General features: G+C 38.2%; 1 protein-coding gene across 7 annotated transcripts in view; it reads right to left on the bottom strand.

Annotated features, from left to right (window-relative positions):
* GABRG3 (gamma-aminobutyric acid type A receptor subunit gamma3) overlaps positions 1-24,247 on the bottom strand; it is a 574,336-nt gene that overhangs the window by 212,483 nt on the left and 337,606 nt on the right. Inside the window, exon 2 of one of the 7 annotated variants that reach the window (XM_054451438.2) lies at positions 24,059-24,172. The exons of 5 other annotated variants lie outside the window; for them this stretch is intronic. In XM_054451438.2, coding sequence (XP_054307413.1) covers positions 24,059-24,109 — 51 coding nt within the window. In that variant the 5' untranslated portion in view covers positions 24,110-24,172. Of the gene's footprint in view, positions 1-24,058; positions 24,173-24,247 lie in introns of those variants that run through there. One more of the 7 variants, XM_054451436.2, reaches the window with a different exon arrangement.

Consider the following 24,247-nt stretch of genomic DNA (forward strand, 5'->3'; position numbering starts at 1 on the left):
TGGATTAGGCTGCCACCCAGTAACATCTTTAATTATGCAAATATGGCTCAAGGGAAAGAAACTAAGGTGTGGCCCTTCCACTGAAGGCTGTAGGGCCCAGATACCTATACTTCAGAGAGAAAGGCTCAGAGTAAAGCCCTGGAGAGGGAGAGGTGCTGGCCTGCAGAAGCAAAGATGCACAGCAGCTCTTGGCATTGCACAGAGAAAGAACTCTGAATGCGACTGTGCACATGTGAAGCTGGCCTCAGGTAGAAAGTTGGCTCGATTTTAAGGAAGTTCTGCCAAAGGACCCACAAGTCAGGAAGAAAAATGACTACTTGAGATTAAATGATACCGTTGCCTGCCTGTCCTTCATGGGCAAACGGCAGCCTCTGCTTGGACCCCAACGGAGGTGTATTATCCAATGCCCACTTCACCATGGCAAAAATGGTTAATGGAAAAAGAATATATTCCCAGACAATGGAGGCAAGAGTCAGAGAGAAAACATACCTCAGGGGCCCCACCCTAGGGAAAGGACTAGAGCTGAATCTAAGAAAAACCTCACTTCCGGGAACCCAGCCCATCAGGATCTACCCAGTGGGGACTTAGGCTGGTCCTTTTCCACCTTAGTACATACACTGCACGTGTGGAACGGGGAGATCAGATAGGTCTTCTTAGTTTACAGGTCAGTGGATCAAAGAAAACCACATCCAGACTTGATGTCTCTACCAGGACAGGTATACACATATATACATAACCTTGACCTTGGGCCGGGACAAGGTTGACCTTTTGAGTTGCCTCCTTTGAAGATGGGAGAAGTGTGTTTTTCTCTGATGAGAAAGACAGAAGCTAATATTCAGTGGCTAGATACAGATCATGATAGTCATTGGTGTTGTTTGCCAAATACCGCAGCTTCCCTGCTTGCAGGCGTGTGATAGAACTGTTCCCCATTTGGGGCTGGGTGTGGCCACATCACTCATGATAAAGTGAAACACAAGCAGAGTGGTGTGTGCCACTCCTCGGAGGGCCCTGGAAGAGCCCATGTGGGACCTGCTCACCCATTCAGGCCCTGAGAGACTGTGTGGAGCAGAGCTCTGCTAACTCACGTGAACCACGTGCCCTGGGCGAGAAGCATCCAGAGCAGTTTGTCAGAGGAGCCCGTTCAGACTGATAGAGTGGGGAAGGAGGGAAAGGGTGCTGGGGTGTGCAGGTGCTGGGGACATGGGAAAGCCATACAGAAGCCAAGACCTCAGTGAGGTGTAGCGTGAGACAGACATATTGATGATGGAGCAGCAAGTTCAAAGGCATCCCTGCAGAACAGACTGTGAGCTGACAGCTGCCTTCCCTCCATCCTGGAAGGATTTGGGCTTAACGATGATTTCTGACTAAAATGTGTAATAGGCTCTATTTGCACAGAGAACACACTCAATACTTTAACTAAAATTCAGTACGTGAGAATGGTCAGGGAGGCATATATGGGCATTTTTAAGTTTTACTCCCTTCTTTCTTTGAACACTGGTTTACTGGATTGAGGAACGAGACGAGAAGGATGCAAATGTCCTCCCAAGCACATCCAGGGCCCGCCAATGAAATCAATAATGTCAAAGTAACCAATATTCTCTACAAAAGCCCCATCTGAATTTTGGAAAGAACCTGAAATTGTTCAAAGCTTTTTGTTTGTTTAACCTAAGTATAACAGAGAAATTCAAGCTCAGAAAACTTGAAGAATTTTACCAACATAACCCAATATGTCAAAAATATTTTGAATTACAGGACCCTCCACTAACAATTTCTGAATGAGCCTTTTTATTCTATACACAAGGTAAGGCAAAGAGTGACTGGCAAACAGGGCCCTCTTGTTCGCCCTTTTTCTCCTTATCGTCTGTCTCCATCCCAATTAAGGAGCACTTTTTGCCCCTTCCCCATAAAGCACTTTAAGATGCAGTATGAGATCGGGAGAACACAGAGCTGGATGGAAGGCGTGTTCTAGCATCCCTCCCAGGAGGCACAGGCACATTCTGTGCCAGGTGCCTGGATTCCTGACACAGAGACAGTGACCACCCTTCCTTCCAAGGGTAAACTGAGGCCTAAGACATTGAGTAACCTTCATCCAGTCACACAACTACTAAGTGCCAATTTTCTAAACTCTGCAGCCCAAATCCACTTCCCTGGATGCGACTGAGAGGGGCGGCAGCAGCGGAGTCTGGGTATTAGACTCGGGGCATGTGGAAGAACCCCAGGGCAGAAGTGTCCTCCATATTTATACTGTTCCTAAACTGTGTGACATCATTTACCTTCCTTAGCCTCAGTCCCCTCATATGTACAATGCAAGTGTCAGATTGGATTAAATGTAACGACCCTTCTGACTCTAAAATTTTACATTTCCATATCCCTGCCTAGAGTTAGCCTTTCCCTCTTGAAACTAATTTTCCACTTTTTTCTCATTTCTCCATCTTACTTTTGCAAGAAGAACATGATGGGATGGCTTCTTCCTATGTCGCATCTTCCATTATTGGAAGGACTTTCATAGGTCTGAATTCTGCATGAAGTATTCGAGAACCATCCATGAGGTGGAGGCTTGCAGAGCAAGGCGGGAATCCCCACCCCCATCCCACACAAGATCGTACTCTTTCCCTGTAGCAGAGGGGAGCGTCCTACAGTGTTCCGGGTGCAAGCTCTTCTTCGTTCTGAAATCTTGCCACGAACGCCACTTTAAGACAGAGTGAGGCTGTGCATGGTGTGGATGTTTTGTTGTGTCTACATTTGACTAAATGTTGAAGAAACACTTCCCACCCACAGAGAAATATTTTTATTTCTCTCATAAACTTACTTTGTAATGGCATTAATCATCCTTCCTTTTTGCAAAGAAAAAAAAATCTTACAATGTCTATCTGAAAATAAAGATTCTATATAATTCCTTAATGCTATGAAATTAATGTGTCTGAAATACTAACAGATGAAACTCATGCGGACCCTCCAATGTAAACCATCAGGCTGGTGAACAGCACAAGTTCATGATTTGTTTCAGTCACTGCAGAGTTCAATAATTTCCAAATAAGCCATGAATTACCGCGACACGTGGATCATTTTAAGAAAACAGAAGAAAAATTATGCTTCCTCACAATATCCATCTGTAACTTCTAGAAAATTTGGAAATTATTTCCCCACACTTTTCCCCCTTCCTTTATTAAAGAAGAGGACCAAATGAAAAAAAGGAGATTAGAGCAGGATGGGAACCTTGAGATTCTGGCTGTAAGAGACACTTGCTGGGGGACAAAGCCTCTCTCCCCCTATTGGGCCTCAGCTCGTTAGCTTGAGTTAGATAAACAAATCAGGAAAAGAAGCCACTGGCTGTTTTCTTTACAAAATGGTAGTAATAGGCCTTTGCCAATTAAAGGTTGTTCAGGTTTCTTATCTAACAATGTATAATGCAGTGATTAGAGTAAAACCATTTTTATTTCTTCCTTCTCAGGTATGGAAGCATAACTCAAATATATGTTTTTTGTTTCTTGCAGGTGTTATTTATTCGGTTGTCCTGGGAAACATGGTTTTGACGGTGGGCTTCCCTCTCTCCCTGGGCACCTGTCCCTGCTTCACAGGCACAAGGGTTTTCCCAAGGTCTGGCCGCCTGGTTGAGCATTCTTCCCAGCTTAGCCCAGGCGCCTCCCTTATTAAGAGTCCTTTGCAGGGCACTGTGCCAGATTTATATAAAGACTAACACCCCTGAGGAGAAGTGCACTGTGGGGTCTGGTGAGCCCTTTGAAGGCCCCGCAACAGGGGACAGAAGACACCTGCAGACAAGGAGGCCCTGTTGGCGAGATGGGAGCTCTCTGCTGGAGGCCACATCTGGTCCCCAGACCACCAGGCTGAAGTTGGAAAGGTGAGGGGTGCAGCAGTCAGAGAGCCACATCAGAGCCCAGAGGACCAAGGCCGCTCCGAGGAGGGCAGGTTGTGAAGGGTTAGTGACAGGCCCAGGGAAGCATAGCAGGGAGTGACGCCCTGTTGCCACAGAGGGGCTTGTGGCTCCCCTGAGGAGGCCATGTCAGTCACCTGATGTTAATGCAACCCAGGCCCTTTTTAGGAAAAGAATGCAAAATTATAACATTAATATAAATTATTAATATGAATTATGAAAAATCAATATTTGTTTCTAATGAGAAAAATGTCATTTTAAAATATTTAAAATACCACAAAAATCGTATCTAAAAGGAATAGATCTTATTTTTGTTAATCTGACCACTGGCCCTCCTTTGTCATACTCACCTGCCCTGCAACTTTTGGCTGCAAACTCTTTGATCACGACTTTCCATGACAATAATTTAATAACATTATTTTTTAGGAGCAAGACTCAGAATATATTTACTTCCTCCAGCACGGGGAAGCAGAATTACATTATAAATAGTTCTTAGAAGTTGACTTAAATTTGTAGCATTATTGGAAGTAGGACCTGCATGTTCAGGATTCTGCAGTGTGGAAAAAGCCTCAGGTTTCTTTCGTGTAAAGTTTGGGGCTCCCATACATGAGCCGTGAGCTCCAGGTTTCTCCTTCATGTCACCCACACCTCTGGAGCCCTAGACCTTTGAGAAACAATAACATCGGGGTGCACTTCATCCTAGACAGAAGTCGCCATGCCCCATGTTCCACTAACCTTGTTTGGAAAGCGTCCCCTTAGCTGGGTGATAATCACCTGCCCTTAATAAAAGGAGCGGGTGACAGGGGACGTCAGAGGAGAGAAAGACAGCAGCCTTGTATAAAACATCTTGCACTTGTAAATATCACAAGCAGTAAAAGACCAAGTGAACACACAGCTACGACCTTCCCCAGGACCTGGGAGAAGGCTTCTGCTAGTGAGGGGTCCTCAGGCTTTACCTTTACAGGCTCTATGGTAAGTTTGCCTCTGGCTAGGAGGCCCTGGGAACTGGGTGATGCTAGCAGATCTGGGCCAAGACCCCCTGGTGGAAGCAGGTGCCCCTCGCACGTTGCTATAGACATCCTGCCTTTTCTCAGTTTCCTTTCTTGTGTAGCAATCCTCCCTCTGCCCTCCCCAACCCACTGACTGCTTTCAGATTCGCATCCCATTGGATGCTATATTCTCAACTATATTCAACTATATATGCTGCTATTCAAAAACGTATCATGGCTACCCAGAGCCTACAGAATTAGGTTAATATTCTTTGCGTGATACTCAAGGCTCCGTGTATCATGCTTGCTTACAAACCAACCCGTTACTATAGCCACCGTGGTGCACGCATTGGTGCAACATCCCGGCACAGACCTCCCTTCCTCCCCATCCCGTTTGTGCTCTGCCCACGCCTGGATGCCCTCTTATCCAGCCTCGTCCAGTCCTCTCCATCCTCCTGTCTGCCATCTTCCCATGGCATTGGCATATTTGCCGACAGCCTGCCCCTCCTCATGGTATTACTCATTATTTTTTCTCCTTATGTTAACACTCTGTGTCTTCAACTGCCGTATCACAATTATCCGCATATTCTGCATAGAGACTGCCCCACCACAGTGCTGGTCAGCAGTGACCTGTGTTGGTAATAACTTGCACTTATTACAAATTACTAGGAGTCAGTCCACTTTCCAAATAATTGACATATCCCCACTCCACCCAATATTCACAACAATATGAATATCCCCATTCTACAGATAGGAACTAAGAAGAGCCATCTATCCACATCATCAAGAGAGCCGTGACCGAGGCTCACTGGAGCCCTTGTTGGTTTCAGACATTTTTTTTTTCCCCTGGCTTTACTGAGCTAGAATTGACAAATAAAAATTCTCTATGTTCAAGATGCATGATGTGATTATTTGACATACGTGTACATTATGAAATCATTACCACAATCAAGCTAATTAACACATCCATCACCTCACAGTTGCCTTTTTTTTAATGGTGGTGAGAACATTTATGATCTACCCTCTTAGCCAGTTACAAGTATAGCAATATTGTTAGCAGATTTCAAGTACACAATACAGTATCATCTATAGGTTCCCTGCTGTACATTAGGCCTGCGGAACTTAACTGCAAGTCTGGACCACTGACCAACATCTCCTTATTTCCTCTGTTCCCAGGTCCTGGTAACCACGCTTCTGTGCTCTGGTCCAAATGGTTTCCAACGACTGCACTCAGCAATAGTGAGAGGCTCGCCTTGGACCCTTAGACCCCCAGAGAGGAGGAGGGAGGCAGGAGGGGGAGCTCTGCCCTTAGTACTAGCCCCCATTCCTGGAGCTACTCGCCTGGGATCCACAGCTAGAAACAGTGTGAAGAGGACATATTGCAAACATCTGAATTCCCTCCAGGAAAAACAAAACAAAACAACAGTAAATGCACTGGTTCGAAACCTGACTTGAGGATCCGCAATGTTCCCTGGGCACAATCGGCCCTAGGGATGGGCTGGAATTTCTGACTGTATCAAAAGCAGATGCTTTAGCTGCTGGACTCAGGCCTCCCCTTAGTGATTCAGAGCATCATCACATGGTATCCCAAGGTAGCTCTACCGGAAGGAGGTGGGACTCACAGTCTTTCCCCCACCTCCCTGGCAGGGTGCAAGTCCCATCTGAGGGGACCCTTAGTATTAATGATGAGTATTACCGATGAGGTTAAAGAAGTAAATCTCCTCTTTGGGACATAGTTTTACACAAGGCCTTATAAAGGTAATAGTGGAAGGAGAAAAAAAAAATGATGTGGCTTTCCTGTGCCTGAAGAAAATGATTCCAATTCCACACTGGGTTATATCTTAATATTTAAACACACAGGCTCCCAGGAGCTCCTGCTTTATGAGTGCCCTTCCAGAGTGCTCATAAGTGTGCACTGCCACCCAAAAGGGAATCATGAGAACATTAGAATGGGGCTGGTTTACCCTAATACTCTATAAGGGAAGCTGTAGCAGCTGCTTTACAGAAGCACGGTTTTTATTGTATGTAATTTAGGGTTTTTGTAGCCTTGAAGAATGGGTATGGGTTCTTTATCCTATCAACAATGGCAAAAACTCGGGATTCCACACTTCAGAGTGTTCCGTGTTTTGAATGCAGTGAGTGTTTGCTGTATTGAGGATGTGTTAACAGCGGCAGATTTAAATTGCATGAGCTAAGGATGTGCAGAAGTCTTTCCATGCCTTTCTTGCTTGCAGGGTCTAAATCAGGAAAATGATGCCCTATCTGGGATGTCTTGAAAAAACCTCTCAATCACTTTTTTTATTTTTTAGCTCCAAAAGGTTTGATTTTTCCATGAGAAAATGATTTAAGTCATTCTAAATGCTTCACCAGCGTGAAGTTGGTCACAGTCGGTGACCATCCCAAGTTAAATCACATTGCCAAATCACGTTTTACCCTCAGACTGAAATGTTCTTTTAAAAAAAATATTTAGACTGAACATGCTTAGCCTTGCCTTGTGACACCGGCCAGTTTTCCAAAGATGAGGATGGGCCTCCTAGTGAGGCCTCTCAAACACAAAGCCCCTCTGAAGGAAGTCTGGCTGAATCCGGCTGATGAAGAAGAAACAGAAAAAGAGAAACAGTGGCCATCACAGGAAATGGCAGCAGTGGGTTCCTAGGCTTGCATACTAGAAGGCCACGACTACATTGGTAAAAACAAACAGGATTAGCCTGAGCTGCTCCTCAGAGGAGATGCTGTTGACGTTTCTTCCCAGCAGTCCCTGCCATGGAATTGGGGGGCAGTGGCAGCTCGCTGCGAGTCCTGTGGGAGATGGCACCCTGGGGAGGCCACCATGGAGAGGGCAGAGGAGTCAGAGTTGCCATGCCAGGCTAAGAGGACAGAAACATAGAAGGAATGTGAGCTGGCATGGACTGAAGGGAAGAGGGGTGGAAATACACAAGGAAAGGCCAGGAAAATTATTATAAAGATGGGGAGGGGGTCCAAAGGGCACCGGAGTTCAACACCTCTGACATAGAAAGACAAATAAATCAATCAAAGCAGTGCAAACCATGAATTCAGGGATTAGGCTTAGCAAAAGTGAGAAGGTTTTTCTGTATAAATAATAGACAGTACTTCGTAACCTCACAAGACACTGCTGAAACTTTGTTAATCTTCCTCTCACTAAAATTTTCAGATTCTCTGCAAATATTTAAGAAGAGCATTTAATTTGGAAACTGAAATGAAACTGGAAAGAAAAAAAACACACCAAAATCCACCACTTTCTCACATAAACTAAGGGAGATTAAAAGCACCATTTAATGAAACCACACTCTTAGTTTCACAGCCATAGCCTTGATAGAAATTGAATGTCATGCTGGAAACTCCATCCACCTAAAATGAACCAAATTCCTCATCATTCAGGGAAATTCCTCCCACATAAGAAATGTTCATAAGTTAAAAGCATAGAGTATACTTTTGGACTACAATCTTAAACACCTTAAATCATGAGCAGTTGACATTTATTGTGCAGTTACTATATTATTTGATAGGTATTATTTCTTTAATCTGACCAATGACCTTGTGAGGTAGTCTTCGTGACTTCCCAATTTTCTATCCAAAGATGGTGTCAAGAAAGACGCATTTTCTCTTCAACTTGAAGACAGTTTAACCATTTTTGCATTTTTTATGTTTGCTGAAAATAGCATTTAATTATAAAGCAGAATAAGGAAATGAAATTTACAAGTACAATAGAAGGAAAATAGCATTCAAAGTTGTCAAGTTGCATCAGACAAACACAAAAAGAACTCATCCCAGGTTATGTTAATAATGCGGAATGCTGCATCTACAAAGACCAAGAGATGGATATTTTCAAAGATATAAAGTAGCTTGAGCTACAAAAGGAGAAATGAACATCAAAAACAGAAGTAAATGAATATATACTTGTATAAGCTACATATAGGCTTCATAGGAAATTGTCACATAAATCTAAGAACATTTTAATTATTTGCAAAGTGTGAACAGTTGTATAATGAATGCATCTTATAAAAATGGTATTACCAAAATTATTTTAAAGTGCAAGATTTCATATGGTATTCATACTGTGAATAAAAATAATGTTGCTTGTGTCTGTCACAGTAAGAGAAAGAATGCCTTTGAAGAAAATTCTTAGTGTTCAGGGTCCAATTTGCCAAGGTCCAATTACCCAAGACTAACATTCATGATAATGGGAATATGTCTATATAATATGTTTTCCTAAAGTGTCTCCAAACACATCACTATATTTTGTGCCAGGACCTTCTACTGCAATGGTTACATATACATGAAAGATCATACATTTCAAAAACTGCAATGAGTCTTCCAGATTTGTAGTTCTGTATTTAATATGTATATTTTGTCCTACTCAAGAGAGTTCTGGCTTCTCTGATTGCTAAAGGCATTACATTATTTAACCTATGATTTATCTAGACACTGTAAAGTAAGCACTCAGCCCAATTTTGAAGTAGTTCACTAAAAGGTCTCAATGACATGCTAATCTGTTATCACTTACAGATGTTGCACATAACTTCACCTTGTGGTTTGCTTTTCTTCCTTTTAATTCTTTTTAAAATAAAGACATTATTGATTTTAATAAAGTCCAATTTCTCACTCATTCACCTTATAGGCAGTGGTTTTGAAAATTTTTATTTTACTGTGGTAAGTACACTTAACACGAGGTCTACTGTCTTAACAAATTTTAAGCGTATGATACACTTTTTAAGTGTTGTTAAATACAATGACAGTGTTGTACAATAGATCTAGAGAACTTATTCATCTTTTATAATTGAGGCTTTATGCTCATTGATTAGAAATCTTCCATTTCTCCCTCCCTGCAGCCACTGGCAAAAACCATTGTACTCTCTGATTACGAGTTTAATTATTTTAAATAACTCATATAAGTGGAATCATACTATAACTATTTTTCTGTGACTGTGTTACTTCATTTAGATCGTGTTCTTAAGGTTCACTGTGTTGTCACATAGTGCAGAATTTTCTTCTTTTTTAAAGGTTAAATAATTCCATTGAATGTATATACCACCTTCTCTTTAGCCATCTGCCAATGGACATTACGTTGTTTTCATATCTTGGTTATTCCTACTGGTGCAACAACCACTGGAGTGCTAAGGTATCTTTGGAAGACCCTCATGTCAATGCTTCTGGATAAATACCCAAAGCTGGAATTGCTGGATTATATGGTAGTTCTATTTTTAATTTTTGAGGAATCTCCATACTGTTTTCCATAGTGGCTGTATTATTCTGCATTCCCCCAATGGTGTACAAGGGCTCCAATTTCTCCACATCCTTGCCAACCCTTGCTGACTTCTGAATTTTTGATCATAGCCATTTTAACAGATGTGAAGTGATAACTCCTTGCGGTCTAGATTTGCATTTCCCTGATGATTAGTGACGTTGAACATCTTTCCATATACCTGTTGGCAATGTGTATGTCTTCTTGGGAGAAATGTATAGTCAAATCTTTATCCCATTTTTAAATCAGTTTATTAATATTGTATGTATCAAATTGTAGGACTTCACTGTAGGTTGCCTTTTCACTCTGTTGATCATTTCCTTTGTTGTGCAAAAGCTTATTAGTTTGATGTAATCCCATTTACTTATTTCTGATTTTCATTATTGAGCTTCTTTTTTCTTTCTTTTCTTAGTCTAGCTAAAGGTTTGTCAATTTTGTTTATCTTTTTAAAACACTCTTAGTTTTGTGGATTTTTTCTATTGTTTTTCTATTCTTTGTTTATTTATCCTCTAATCTTTATTTCCTTCCTTCTACTAGTTTTGGGCCTAGTTTGTTATTCTTCCAGTGCCTTGAGATGTAAAGTTAGGTTGTTTACTTCAGATATTTCTTCCTTTTTAATGTAGGTGTTTGTTTATTACTAAAAACTTCCCTCACAGTATTGCTTTCCCCATATCCCATAAGTATTGGTATGTTATGCTTTCGTTTCATTGGTCTCAAGGTATTTTCTAACTTACTTTTTGATTTCTTGTTTGACCTATCACTTGTTCAAAATTATTCATTTTAATATATTTATGATTTTACATTTTCCTTCTGCTACTGATGTCACTTCATTTCACTGTGGTTGGAAAATATGTTTGGTATGATTTAATTCTTCTTAATTTGTTGAGACTTGCTTTGTAATTTAACATGTGATCTATCCTGGGGAATGTTTTATGGGCACTTGAGAAGAATGTAGATTCTGCTGCCGTTGGGTGGAATGTTCTGTACATTGTGTTAGGTCCATTTGATTTATAGTGTTTAAGTCTACTATTCCTTTGTTGATTTTCTGTCTGGTTGGTCTATCCAGTACTGAAAGTGGGGTGCTGAAGTCTCCTACTATTATGTATTTCTATCAGTGTCTCCCTTCAGTTCCATCAATGTTTGCTTCATGTATTTTGGTGCACTGATGTTGGGTGTATATATGTTTCTGATGAATTGACTCTTTTATCGTTACATTACGGTCATCTTTGTGTCTTGCAGCCATCTTTGAATTAGTCTATTTTGTTTGATATAAAGGTAGCCACCCCTGCTCTCTTTTGGTTGCCATTTGCATGGAGTTTTTTTTTTTCCATCCTTCATTCTCAGCCTATGTATGTCTTTAAATATGAAGTGAGTCCATTACATCCATTTATATTGTGAACCCATTAACATATTTTTAGTTATAGTTATTTTATACTTTTTTTAACTTTTAGACTAGAATTAAAAGTGATTTACTTACCATTATTACAATAATAGTCTATATTGGTCTATATATTTACTTATACTAATGAGATTTTTTTACTTTCTTATGTTATAATGTTGCTGTTTAGTGTCCTTTGGTTTCATCTTGAAGGTATTATCATTTCCTGTAAGGCAGGCCTACTAGTGATGAACTTTCTCAGCTTTTGAACATCTTTACCTCTCCCTCATTTTCAAAGGGCAGTTTTGCCAGGCGTAGTATTCTTGGTTTCCAGTTCTTTTGTACTCTGAATATATAATGTGAATCCCTTTTGGCCCGTAAGGTTTCTGCTGGAAACTCCACTCACAGTTTTATGGGGATTTCCTTATGTGTGACAACTTGCTTTTCTCTTGCTGCTTTTCAAAATTCTCTTATTCTGACTTTTGGCAATTTGATTATAATGTATCTCAGTATGCATTTTTGGGATTCATTTTATTGGTCATTTGGGTTTCCTGGATCTAGACCATTTCCATCTTCAGATTTAGAAAAAAATTAGCTACTGTTTCTTTGAATATGCTTTCTGGTCTTTTTCTTTCTCTTCTTCCAGGATTCTCACAATCCATGATCTGCTTGATAATGTCTTTTAAATCCTTGACTCTTTTACTCGTTTTTATTCTTTTCTTATTTTTGCTCCTATGACTGAATAATCTTCAGTGACCTGTCTTCATGTTCACTGTTTCTATCTTCTGCTTCATCTAGTCTGCTGTTAAACCCCTCAAGTGAATTTTTCAGCTGAGTTATTATTCTTTATTCTTCAGCTCTACAATGTCTATTTGGTACTTTATATTTTCTGTGTGTTGAAATTCTCACTTTATTCATTAATTGTTCTCCTTACCCTGGTGAGCATCTTTATAATAGTTGTTCTAAATTTTTTTCAGGCAAATCATACACCTCCATTTCATTAAGGTCAATTTTTGGAAATTTATTTTTTTCCATTGTATGGGAAATATTACCCTGTTTCTTCATTTTCCTTGACTCTCTGTGTTGTCTGCACATTAGATAAAACAGCTACCTCTCCCAATATTCACAGACTAGCCTCATATAAAAGACCCTTATAATCAGCCCAAGCAGAGATTTTGGGAGCCTCTCCGACCTTTGTGTTAGTCCAACCTGTTTTCTTGGTTTTAAGCAGTCCCTAGGCATCTAGAATATACTGTGTCCCATCACTGCTCTGAGAACAAGCAAGACATAAGTCAGTTCCTCAGGCCACCTCCAGAAAAGCTGAAGCATTGGATTCCCTGTCTAACATTTTTTTCCCTATCCCCAGGGAGAAACTGACATTTGGGTTTTGTGTGTGTGTGTGTTTTTTTTATTGTTGTTGTTTTGTTTTGGTTTTCAGCTATTTGGTCTGCATCGAGCTGGAGAGAAGGCTGTGGCGACTAGCTGCATATTAGATCAAATTGTCATCTCTGTTCTCACTTGCGGGTGGCTAGATTATGCAGGTGCATCAGCACTCTGAGACAGGCTAGACAGAAGCCCATCCTCCAGGTATCTCCAAGCAAAGTGAGGTTCTGGATGCATAGTCCATCTCTTTCCCTTCCCAAGGAAAATCTGGGAGCTGGCAGTTTCCTTGCAATTACAAGGCACAGTGCCAAGGGCAGGGATTATGGCAAGAGGGTGTCTTCAATTTCCCTACTGTCTTTGATGTGGGTAGTTTTGTGCTCACCTAGGGTGCAGGAGCCTCTCAGCTAGTTTCTGCATTCTGGACTTCACAGGAAATTTGTCCATGCTTTGTTGCTGAATTGGTGAGATTACAGGGCGGAAGGAGAGTCCAGGGCTTCCTATTCTGTCATCTTGCTCAGGAAAGACTCATGTGAATAGTGCTTTTAAAATCCTATTAAATTCTATCTCTGAAGTCAGGAAAATAGCCCTGCTTATTTATGTTCAGAAGTTTTATTCTCTTGCCTTTTATATTTAAATCTATAATCTACTACAATTGGGTGTTGTGTGAAGTAGAGGACAAGTTTTCTTGTCTTCTCATAAGAGCATCCAATTACTCCAACACTATTCATTCACAGGACTATGTTTCCTCACTGCTCTGCCTGCCATGCTTGTCACCAACCTAATGTGTATATATGCTTGGCTTTGTTCTAGACTCTAATCAGTTGCACTGACTTTTATTGTACCCTTGTTTCAGTACCACTATCCTTCTCATTGTAGCTTTCTAATAAACATTGATAACCAGTGAAGCAAGTTCTTCAAACTTCTTCTTTTTATTCAGAAGTGCATTAGCCATTTCTGGTCATCTACATATTATATACATTTTAGGATCAGGTTGTAAGTTTTCACAAAAATTAAAAACCACTGAAATTTTGATAGGGAATTGCATTGACTCTGCAGATCAGTTTATGGATAATTGTCTTGTTTCCAATACAGAGTCTTCTAAGCCATAAATGTAGATATGCTGACCTTTATTTAGGTCTCTTTTAATTTCTCTCATTAATGGTTTATAGTTAACTGTATAGAATAATACGCATCTTTTACTAGATTTTTCTTAGACATTTAATGTTTTTGATGCTAGTGAAAATAGTGTCTTTTAAGTTTTATTTTTACATCATACATTAACTTTTTCCATTGATGTATCATGCATGACCTTCCATAAATTTTAGACACATGTATATATTTGTGTAGCTATCAACATAATCAGGACACACAATAGTTCTATCACCCCCTGCCCAAAACTCCCTTCTCCTATCCTTTTGTCATTGCCCCTTCCCTACTCATAACTGCTGCCAACCACTGATCAGTTCTCCATCCTTATACTTTTCTGTGTGTGAGTGGATTCTTTTTGTTGGGAGGGAATAGAATATACGTGGAATACTACAGTATCAACCTTTTGTGTGTGGCTTCATTCCCTAGCATAATGCCTCTGAGATTTGTCCAAGTTGTTACATATATTGAAAGTTCATTATTTTTTGTAAATATTATGCCGTTGTTCAGATGTGTCACAGTTTGTTTATCCATCCATCACATTAAGGACATTTGGGTGGTATTCAGGTCTTAGCACTTATTAGTAAAGCTGCTGTAAATATTAATGTACAGGTTTTTATGTGGAAATACATTTTTCATCTCTCTAGCATGAATATCCAGAAATGGACCACTGGGTTATATTTTAGAACAGATTAGCATTTATAAGAAACTGCCAAACTGTTTCCCACAGTGATTGTACAATTTTGTATTTCAACCTGCAATTTACAAAATTTCAAGTTATTCCACATCTATTACTTTCCTTGCTCTTGTCAGCAATTTTTATTGAAGTTAAAATAGGTGTGTAGCACTATCATGTCATGGTTTTAATTTGCATTTCCTTAGTAGCTAAGAATGTTAAACATCTTTTAATGTGCCTATTTGTCATATCCTTATATCCTCTTTGGTGAAGTGTTTGTTCATGCCTTTTACCAAGTTTTTTGTTTAAGGTATTTAAGTCAAAGTTCATTTTTTATATGTAGATGTCTAGTTCTTTTTCCAAACTGATTTGCATAGGCTAGTCTCTCTGCCTTTCCAAATACATTGTGAAATATCTTACTCATATCTACAAAAATTCTGCTAAGGTTTAGATTGGTGTATATATATATATATATCTGTATATATACAGATATATATATATACATATATATATAAACACACACATTTATATATATATAAAACACACACAATTCATATATATGTATGTTTATATATATGTATATATATATACATATATATATAAACACACACATTTATATATATAAAAGACACACACAATCCATATGTAAATTTATGGAGAATTTACATGTTGACATGTTTACTATGTTGGATCTTCTATTCCTTGAAGACAGTATGACTCTCTATTTCTTTATTTTTTAAGTATCTTTTATTAGAGTTTTTAGTTTTCTATAAACTTACACTGTAGGCATTTTGTTACATTTATACCTAAATATTTCAATTCTGGAGTTATTTTAAATGATGTTTTAAAAATTTTCTGTTTTCCAGTCTGTGTTTCTACTGTATAGAAATATACTTGATTAGAGTACCAAAATAATTCAATGGAGAAAAATCGTCTCTTCAACTAATGATGCAGAAACATTGGAATGATATTGGACTGTTGCCTTACACCATATGGAAAATTAACTCAAAATGTATTAAAAACCTAAAAGTTAGAGACAGTACTATAAAACTGTTATAGTTGTGACAGCAAAAGCAAAGCCACCAAAGGAAGAAATAGATAAATTAGGCTTTATGAAAATTCTAACTTTTGGTGTATCAAAGGACATATAATAAGTGAAAAAACAACCCACAGAACGGGAGAAAAAAATTGCAAATCATACACCTTGTCAGGTTCTAGTATCCATAATATCAGAATATGTAAGGAACTCTTTCAACTTGTGGTAGACAGAATAATGGTCCCTAAAGATGTCTGTGTCCTAATCCCTGGAATCTGAATACATTACATCACTTGGAAAATAGTACTTTGGATATGATTCAGTTGAAGACCATGAGATGGGAAGATTATCTTGAATTATCTGGGTGGGTCCAATGTAATCACTGAGGCCCATATAAGAGAAAAACAGTAAGATCAGAGGCAGAGAAGGAGATTTTACAATGAAAGCAGAGGTCAGAGTCATGCAGTCATGGATCGGGGAATGTGGGTGGCTTTAAGAGGCAGAAAATGCCTAGGAATGAATTCTCTCTTTGAGCCTCCAGAACCTCTTCAAGCATCCATTCTAGAACGAATTCTGCTCCACTGACACACTGACTTGAGTCTAGTAAGACCCATTTTGAACTTATGACTTTCACAACTATAAGATAATAAATTGATTTTTTAAAAGAAATACACCAGATTAATGAGTGCTGATCTTGTATCCTGTGATTTACTAACTTCATTTATTAGTTTTGGGAGACTTTTTGTAGATTTCTTGTGATTTTTATGTAGAGTGTCATATCTTCCACAAATGGCACTTTTATGTCTTCTTCTCCAATTTGTACACTTTTTATTTTCTTCTTGCCTTTTCCACTGACCAGAACTTCTACTAGGTTGTTTAACAGGAATGTTGAGTTTGCCACTAAGCTTAAGAGAAAAGCATTCAATGCTGCACAACTAAGTATACTCTTAGCTATAAGATTTTCCTAGATGCCAATTTTTAGGTTGAGGATGTTCCCTTCTGTTCTAGTTTGCTGTGAGTTATTATCATGAATAGACGCTGTATTTTGTCAAATGTTTTTTTCTGTTTAAATTTCTATGACCGTGCAGCTTTCCTTCTTTAGGTTATTAATATGGTCAATTACATTAATTATTTTCAGAGTACTGAACTAGTCTTGTATTCCTACTGTAAATTCCACTTGGTACTTTGTATTATGCTTTTTATATATTGCTGGAATCACTTTGTTAATATAGTTTGTATTGTGTATATATATATATATATACACACATGGATATATATCTATATACATATATCCATGAAATATATTGTGTAGTTTTCTTTTTTCTTGTCAGATTTTGGTATCAGGTTGATGCCGGCCTCATAAAATGAGTTGGGAAATGTTTCCTTTTCTTCCATTTTCTAGAAAAGATTCTATGGAACTAGTATAATTTCTTTAAATATTTTATTCAATTAACCGGTGAAACCATGTTTAGGCCTGGAAGTTTATTTTTCAGATTTTGGGGTAGGTTTTTAAAACATTTTTTAAACTATGAAATCAATCATTGTAATGGTCATAAGACCATTCTTATGATCTATTTCATCTTGGGTAGGCTTTGATAGTTTGTGTTCCTGGAAGAATTGGTCCATTACATCTAACTTGTTGAAGTTATTCCCATAGAGCTGTTTCTAGTGCTCCCTTATTATCCTGGAAGCCCTTGTAGTCCCATTTCTTTTCAATTCCTGATATTGGTAATTTGTGTATTTGTTTTGTTTTTTTTTTTTTAACGTTGTCAGTCTTGAATGCATTTTACAAATATTTTCAAAGAATTAGATTTGATTTCACTAATTTCATCTATTGTTCTTGGTTTTCAATTTCACTGATTTTTTACTCTTTATTATTTCCTTAATTTGGCTTGATTCGAGTTTGTTTTACTCTTTGCTTTCCAGTTCTAAAGTGGGAGCTTAGGTTAGTGATTTGAGGTCTTTTTTTCTAATATAAACACTTAATGCTATAAATTTCTCTCTAAGCAGTCTTTTAGCTGAATTCTACAATTTTCATTATGCCATATTTTTTATTTTTGCTCATTTCAAAATATTTTCTAATTTCCCTTGAGAATTCCTCTTTGGTCCATGGCATATTTAAAGGTATGTTGTTTAATTTCCATGGGTTTCGATATTTTTCTGTTGTCTTTCTGATATTGATTTCTAGTTTAACTGCATTATGATCTGAGATGATACTTTGAATAATTCCAAATGATTTAAACTTTGGAGTTTGTTTTATGACCCAGAATATATTTTTGTTATGAATGAACTATGGGCACTTGTGCCTTCTGCTGTTTTTAGGTAGAATGTTCTGTAAACATCAGTTAAATCTGGTTGGTTCATGGCACTGACTAGTTTTTCTATATCTTTGTTGATTTTCTACCTAATAGATGCATATATTACTGAGGTGTGGATGTTGAGGTCACCAGCTTTAACTATGGATATATCTATTTCTGTTTTCAGTTTTATCTGGTTTTGCTTCATGTATGTTGCATCTCTGTCGTTTGGTGCATATGTATTTAGAACTCTTATATATTCTTGGCAAATTCACCCTATTTCTCATTAGGTAGTGTAACTCTGTCCCTGGTAATTTTCTATGCTCTGAAGTTTACTTTTCTGATAAAATAGGTCAACTCTTCACAATCTGCTTAGAGTGAGTATTCTGCCACTTCATTTGGAATGTATAGCTAATATCTTAATAGATTCCGTTACCCTCTCCACTTTATTCTATAGCTTTCTTATACATACATGGAGAAATCCATCAGACACTTTTATGTATTTTTTCCTTTTATATATCAAACATATTTTGAAGAATTTAAATAGTCTATACTTTTTAATATTTTTCCTTGCATATGTCAAACATATTTTGAAGAATTTAAGTATAAAAGAATATTCTATTTTCTAATACATCTACTATTTCTCTCGCTTTTCCTTCATTTCTGATGCTCCAAGTTTCTTTCTGGCATCATTCTCTTTGTTTTAACAGCTTCCTTGTGTCATTTTTAAGGATGGTCAGCTGGCAGCAGATTCCTAGTTTTCCTTCATCTGAGAGTGCCTTTATCCCTGAAGGATATTCTTACTGAATGTAGAAGTCTAGATTGGCAGTTCTTTCCTCTCAGCACTTGAAAAATGCCATGCCTCTTCTTTCTGGCCTCCATGGTTTCTGAAGAGAAAGCCACCATTATTGAATCACTGTTCCACTATAGGTTATGTGTCATTTTTATCTGACTGCTTTTATATTTTTTGTAAAAAATGTAATATGGAATCACCCTATTGAGGTTTGCTTAGCTTCTGAAATCTTTAGGTTTTAGTCATCTACTGAAGTTTGGGAGTTTTCAACTATAATTACCTCAATTTTCTTTAGCATCACATTCGCTTATCCTTCTTCGATGACAAGAACTTTAGATTTTGTCATTTTCCCTTAGGTTCCTCTACCTCTGTTCTTTTTTCTTCCATATTTTTTCTCTCTGTTATCACTTTTGATAATTTCTACTTATCCATCGTAAAGTTCACTTAACTTGATCATATGTCATGTCATCTCCATTTCCCCACTGATGTTATCCTATAAGTTTTTTTTTTTTTTTTTTTTTTTCTTTCTGAGATAGAGTTTCCCTCTTGTTGCCCAGGCTGGAATACAATGGTGCGATCTTGGCTCACTGCAACCTCCGCCTCCCAGGTTCAAGCGAGTCTCCTGCCTCAGTCTCCCCAGTAGCTGGGATTACAGGGATGCGCCACCATGCCCGGCATATCCTACAAGTTTTTGTTGTAGTTATTTCTCATTTCTAAAATTTCCAGCTGCTTTTCTTAATCTCAATTTTTTTGCTGATAACTTCTGTTTTTAACATTTGCTGAAATAATAATCCAGGTTGTTTTTTTGCTTATTTATTTATTTATTTATCTTGAGATGGAGTTTTGCTCTTGTTGCCCAGGCTGGAATGCAATGGCATGATCTCAGCTCACTGCAACTTCCACCTCCCAGGTTCAAGTGATTCTCCTGCCTCAGCCTGCCAAGTAGCTGGGATTACAGACATGCATCACCACTAATTTTTGTGTTTTTAGTAGAGATGGGGTTTCACCATGTTGGTCAGGCTGGTCTCCAACTCCTGACCTCAAGTGATCTGCTGGCCTCGGCTTCCCACAGTGCTGGGATTACAGGTGTGAGTGACCGTGCCTGGCCTGCATGTTTTTTAAAATACGTGCCTTCATTCTTTGTAAGATAATTCCAACATATACTTCATATGTTCTATCAATTATGTTAGTTCTCAAAGTCTTTGATATGCTAAGTATAACTAGATCTAGACACACACAAGCCAAGACAAGCCTGAAATATATAAACAATTTTTATGGAGTCATTTTCTTGACCTCTTTTCTTTCTGCAAGCTACCTAGTACTTTTTTATTCTCTGGCACGTTTTTTGGGCCTCTGGCTAGAAACTTGGGGCTCTGGTTACCCCCTCTCTGTCACACACTCCTATATCCTTTCTCAAGTGAGGAAACATGCAGAGAGAAAAGCCAGCACGCAGTCCTAGGAATGCAGCCCCACCTACTGGAGAGGAGGTCCCTCTGTCTCAGAGTTTCGTGTTTCTGGGTTCCAGATGCAGCAACAGCCGTCACCTGAGTGGAATTGATTCCCTGGGGACTCAACTTTGAGAGAATGGAGGAAATGGGAGATTTAAATATCCTCTAGGGATTAGGAGTGTTCGGTTCCAGCTCCACAGCCAGAACTAGAGGGCTTACATTAGAACTCTCACTGCTTGCAAAACAGTGCCAACTTTAAGATTTCAAGCTGTGTTGAGTTCAAATCAAGAAGTAATGAAGGAGAAACAATGTAAATTCATTGACGATTTGGCAGTACTTCAATTTCTGGTGTTCTTCCCCAAGAACCTGCTACTGTTTTATTTTTAGTGTCTTCAAATAGCTTTTCCAGGCATTATGGCCATGGGCCATGGTGGTTTGTTTTTTGTTTTGTTTTGTTTTTTTCTGAGACGGAGTTTTGCTCTTGTCGCCCAGGGTGGAATGCAGTGGTGCAATCTTGACTCACTGCAACCTGTGCCTCCTAGATTCAAGTGATTCTCCTACTTCAGCCTCCTGAGTAGCTGGGATTACAGGCACCTGCCACCACACCCAGTTAGTTTTTGTATTTTCAGTAGAGAAGGGGTTTCACCATGTTGAACATGCTGGTCTTGAACCCCTGACCTCAGGTGATCCATCTGCCTTGGCCTCTCAAAGTGCTGGGATTACAGACGTGAGCCAACATGTGGCCATGTTTTACGTCTTATACAGTGGGAGATAAAAATGAAGCATTTTTTTGTTGTTGCTGTTCATTTAACCCAGAACAGGACCTTATTTTTTGCTGCTGGATAAAAAACATTGATCTTGAACATATTAATTACATGGTCAGGAACCTGAAAAACTTACTCCTTTTTAAAAGCAGAGTCTAGTAGATTTTCCATGTACACAATTATTAATTTCTAATGTAATTCCCTTGTGCTTGGAGATTATGCATTACATGTTCTCAATCCTTTTAAATGTACTGAGGCCTATTTTATGGCCTAATATATGGTCTTTCCCATAGAATATTCCATGTGTTCCTAAGAAGAATGTGTATTTTGCTGTTGTTGGGTGGAGTGTTTTAGTAATGATTGTTAGGTACAGTTGATTTATAGTGTTGTTCAAGTCTTCTATTTCCTTATTGATTTCTGCTTTTTCTATCCATTATAGAAAGTGAGGGTATTGAAGTCTGTTCATATTATTGTTGAATTGTCTATTTATCCCTTCAGTTCTCTAATTTTTTGCTTTAGGTATTTTAGGGCTGTGTTATTAGGCTCATGTAAGTTAGATCTTCTTGACAGGTTGACCCTTTTATCATTATGTAATGTCTTCATTTATCTCCAGTAACATCTATTTTTCTTGAGGTCTATTTTGTTTGAATGAGTATAGTCACTTCAGCTCCCTAATGCTTGCTGTTTGCAGCATTATGTGAAAGGAAATAAAAACTTAGGACTCTAATTCACACTGCCAAAAGGAAATAAATTAAGCTGAAAATAGCAATCCCACTACTGGGTATACACCCAAAGGATTATAAATCATTCTACTACGAAGACACATGCACATGTATGTTTATTGCAGCACTATTCACATGGCAGACTTGGAACCAACCCAAATGCCCATCAATGACAGACTGGATAAAGAAAATGTGGCACATATATACCATGGGATACTACGCAGCCATAAAAAAAGATGAGTTCATGTCCTTTGCAGGGACATGGATGAAGCTGGAAACCATCATTCTCAGCAAATTAACACAAGAACAGAAAACCAAACACCGCACGTTCTCATTCATAAGTGGGAGTTGAACAAGAACACATGCACACAGGGAGAGGAACATCACACACAGGGGCCTGTCGAGGGGTGGGGGGCTAGGGGAGGGATAGCATTAGGAGAAATACCTAATGTAGATGACAGGTTGATGGGTGCAGCAAACCACCATGGCATGTGTATACCTATGTAACAAACCTGCATGTTCTGCACAGGTACCCCAGAACTTAAAGTATAATTAAGAAAAATAAAGGACTGGAAATATAAAAAAAACTAAACTTAAAAATTAAACTGAAAATTGAGTCATGCAAGAAGCTACCTTTCCGTTTGTTTCTAAGCAAGTGCCTACAAGTAAAAGGTTAAATATCCCCACAGTTAGCCACTCTATGCTCACCTTTTCTTATGTAAAGTGCTGATTTACTGAGTACCCGACGAATACATAATTGACTATTCCCCTACCTGCTCTTTTTCTCTTGCGACATATGGATTACCTCCCTCTTTCCCCTCCAGCCCACTTTTCCTTTTCAAATGCTGAAGCCTCAAAATCATCTTTGGAGAAAGGCATAAACCTTTCTCCCAGGCACGTCCTTGATTTTGGCAAAATAAACTTCTAAACTGATTGAGATCTGCTTCAGATACTCTCTGGTTTACATGTGGTATATCTTCCCTCATCCTTTACTTTCAGCCTAGATTCCTGAATCTAATCTGTGCCTGCTATAGACAACATCTTAGAGGGTTTTTTTATTTTTATTCAATCTGATAATCTCTGCCTTTGACTGGATTGTTTAATTCATTCACATTTGTTATTCATAGGGTTCAATTTACATCTACCATTTGCTTTTTGCTTTTTACATCATTCATATGTTTTTATTCTTTTGCTCCTTTACTTACTTCTTTTGGATTAAGTGGATATTTTCTAACGTAACGTTTGAGGATCTATAATGATTTTTAATGTATTTGAAAATTATACTATTAGTAGTTGTTTTGGGATTTCAATATACACATTACCCTTTAAAATATATTTTAAATTTATTCCAATTTATTCAAGTGGAATATAGAACTTTACTCCTATATAACACTATTCCCTGTCCCCAATTTTCTGTGCTATTATTGTTATAGTATAAAACTTATATATGTTACAAACTCAACACATTGTTACAATTATTATTTTATATAATCTGTTTTTAAATATCTGAAAGAAGAAAGGAAAGCAACTATATAGTCATACATTGCTTAACATTCTAAGACATGCATTGTTCAGCAAATCTGTTGTTGTGTGAACATCACAGCGTGCACTTACACAAACCTAGAATGGTATAACCTTCTACAAACCTAGGTTATGTGGTATAGCCGATTGCTCCTAGCTTACAAACTTGCATTGCATGTTCCTGTCCTGAATATTCTAAGCAATTGTAACACAATGTTAAGTATTTGTATATGTAAACATAAAAAAAGTATGGTAAAAATACAGTAAAAAAGATAAAAAATGCTACACCTGTATAGGTCATTTACCACGAATGGTGCTTGCAGAACTGGAAGTAGCCCTGGGTGAGTCAGTGAATGAGTGGTGAGTGAATGTGAAGGCCAGGACATCCCTGTACACTACTGTAGACTTTAGAAACACTGTACACTTAGAGGCTACACTAAATGTATAAAATATATTTTTATTTATTCAATAATTAACCTTAGCTAATTGTTACATTTTTACTTTATAAACTTTTTTTTTACTTTTTGACTCTTTGGTAATATCTAGCTTAAAATGCAAACATACGTACTACTGTACAAAAACAATTTATTTCTCTACATCCTTATTCTATAAGTTTTCTTCTATTTTAAAATTTTTAAATCTTTTTTACCTTTTAAACTTTTTTGTTAAAAACTAAGACACAAACACATACATTAGCCTAGGCCTACACAGGGTCACGATTTTCCATATCAGTGTCTTCCAACTCCACACCTTGTGCCACTGGAAGGTCTTCAGGGGCAATAGCACACACGGAGCCATCATCTCCTATGGTAACAGCGCCTTCTTCTGCATACCTGGACCTGCCTGAGACTGTCTTATAACGAACTTTAAAAAAAAAAAAAAAAAAAAGTAAAAGGAGTACATTTTACAATAAAGATAAAAAGCATAGTAAAGCAAATA

Source organism: Pongo pygmaeus, chromosome 16 (genome assembly GCF_028885625.2).
Source record: "Pongo pygmaeus isolate AG05252 chromosome 16, NHGRI_mPonPyg2-v2.0_pri, whole genome shotgun sequence".
NCBI lineage: Eukaryota > Metazoa > Chordata > Mammalia > Primates > Hominidae > Pongo > Pongo pygmaeus.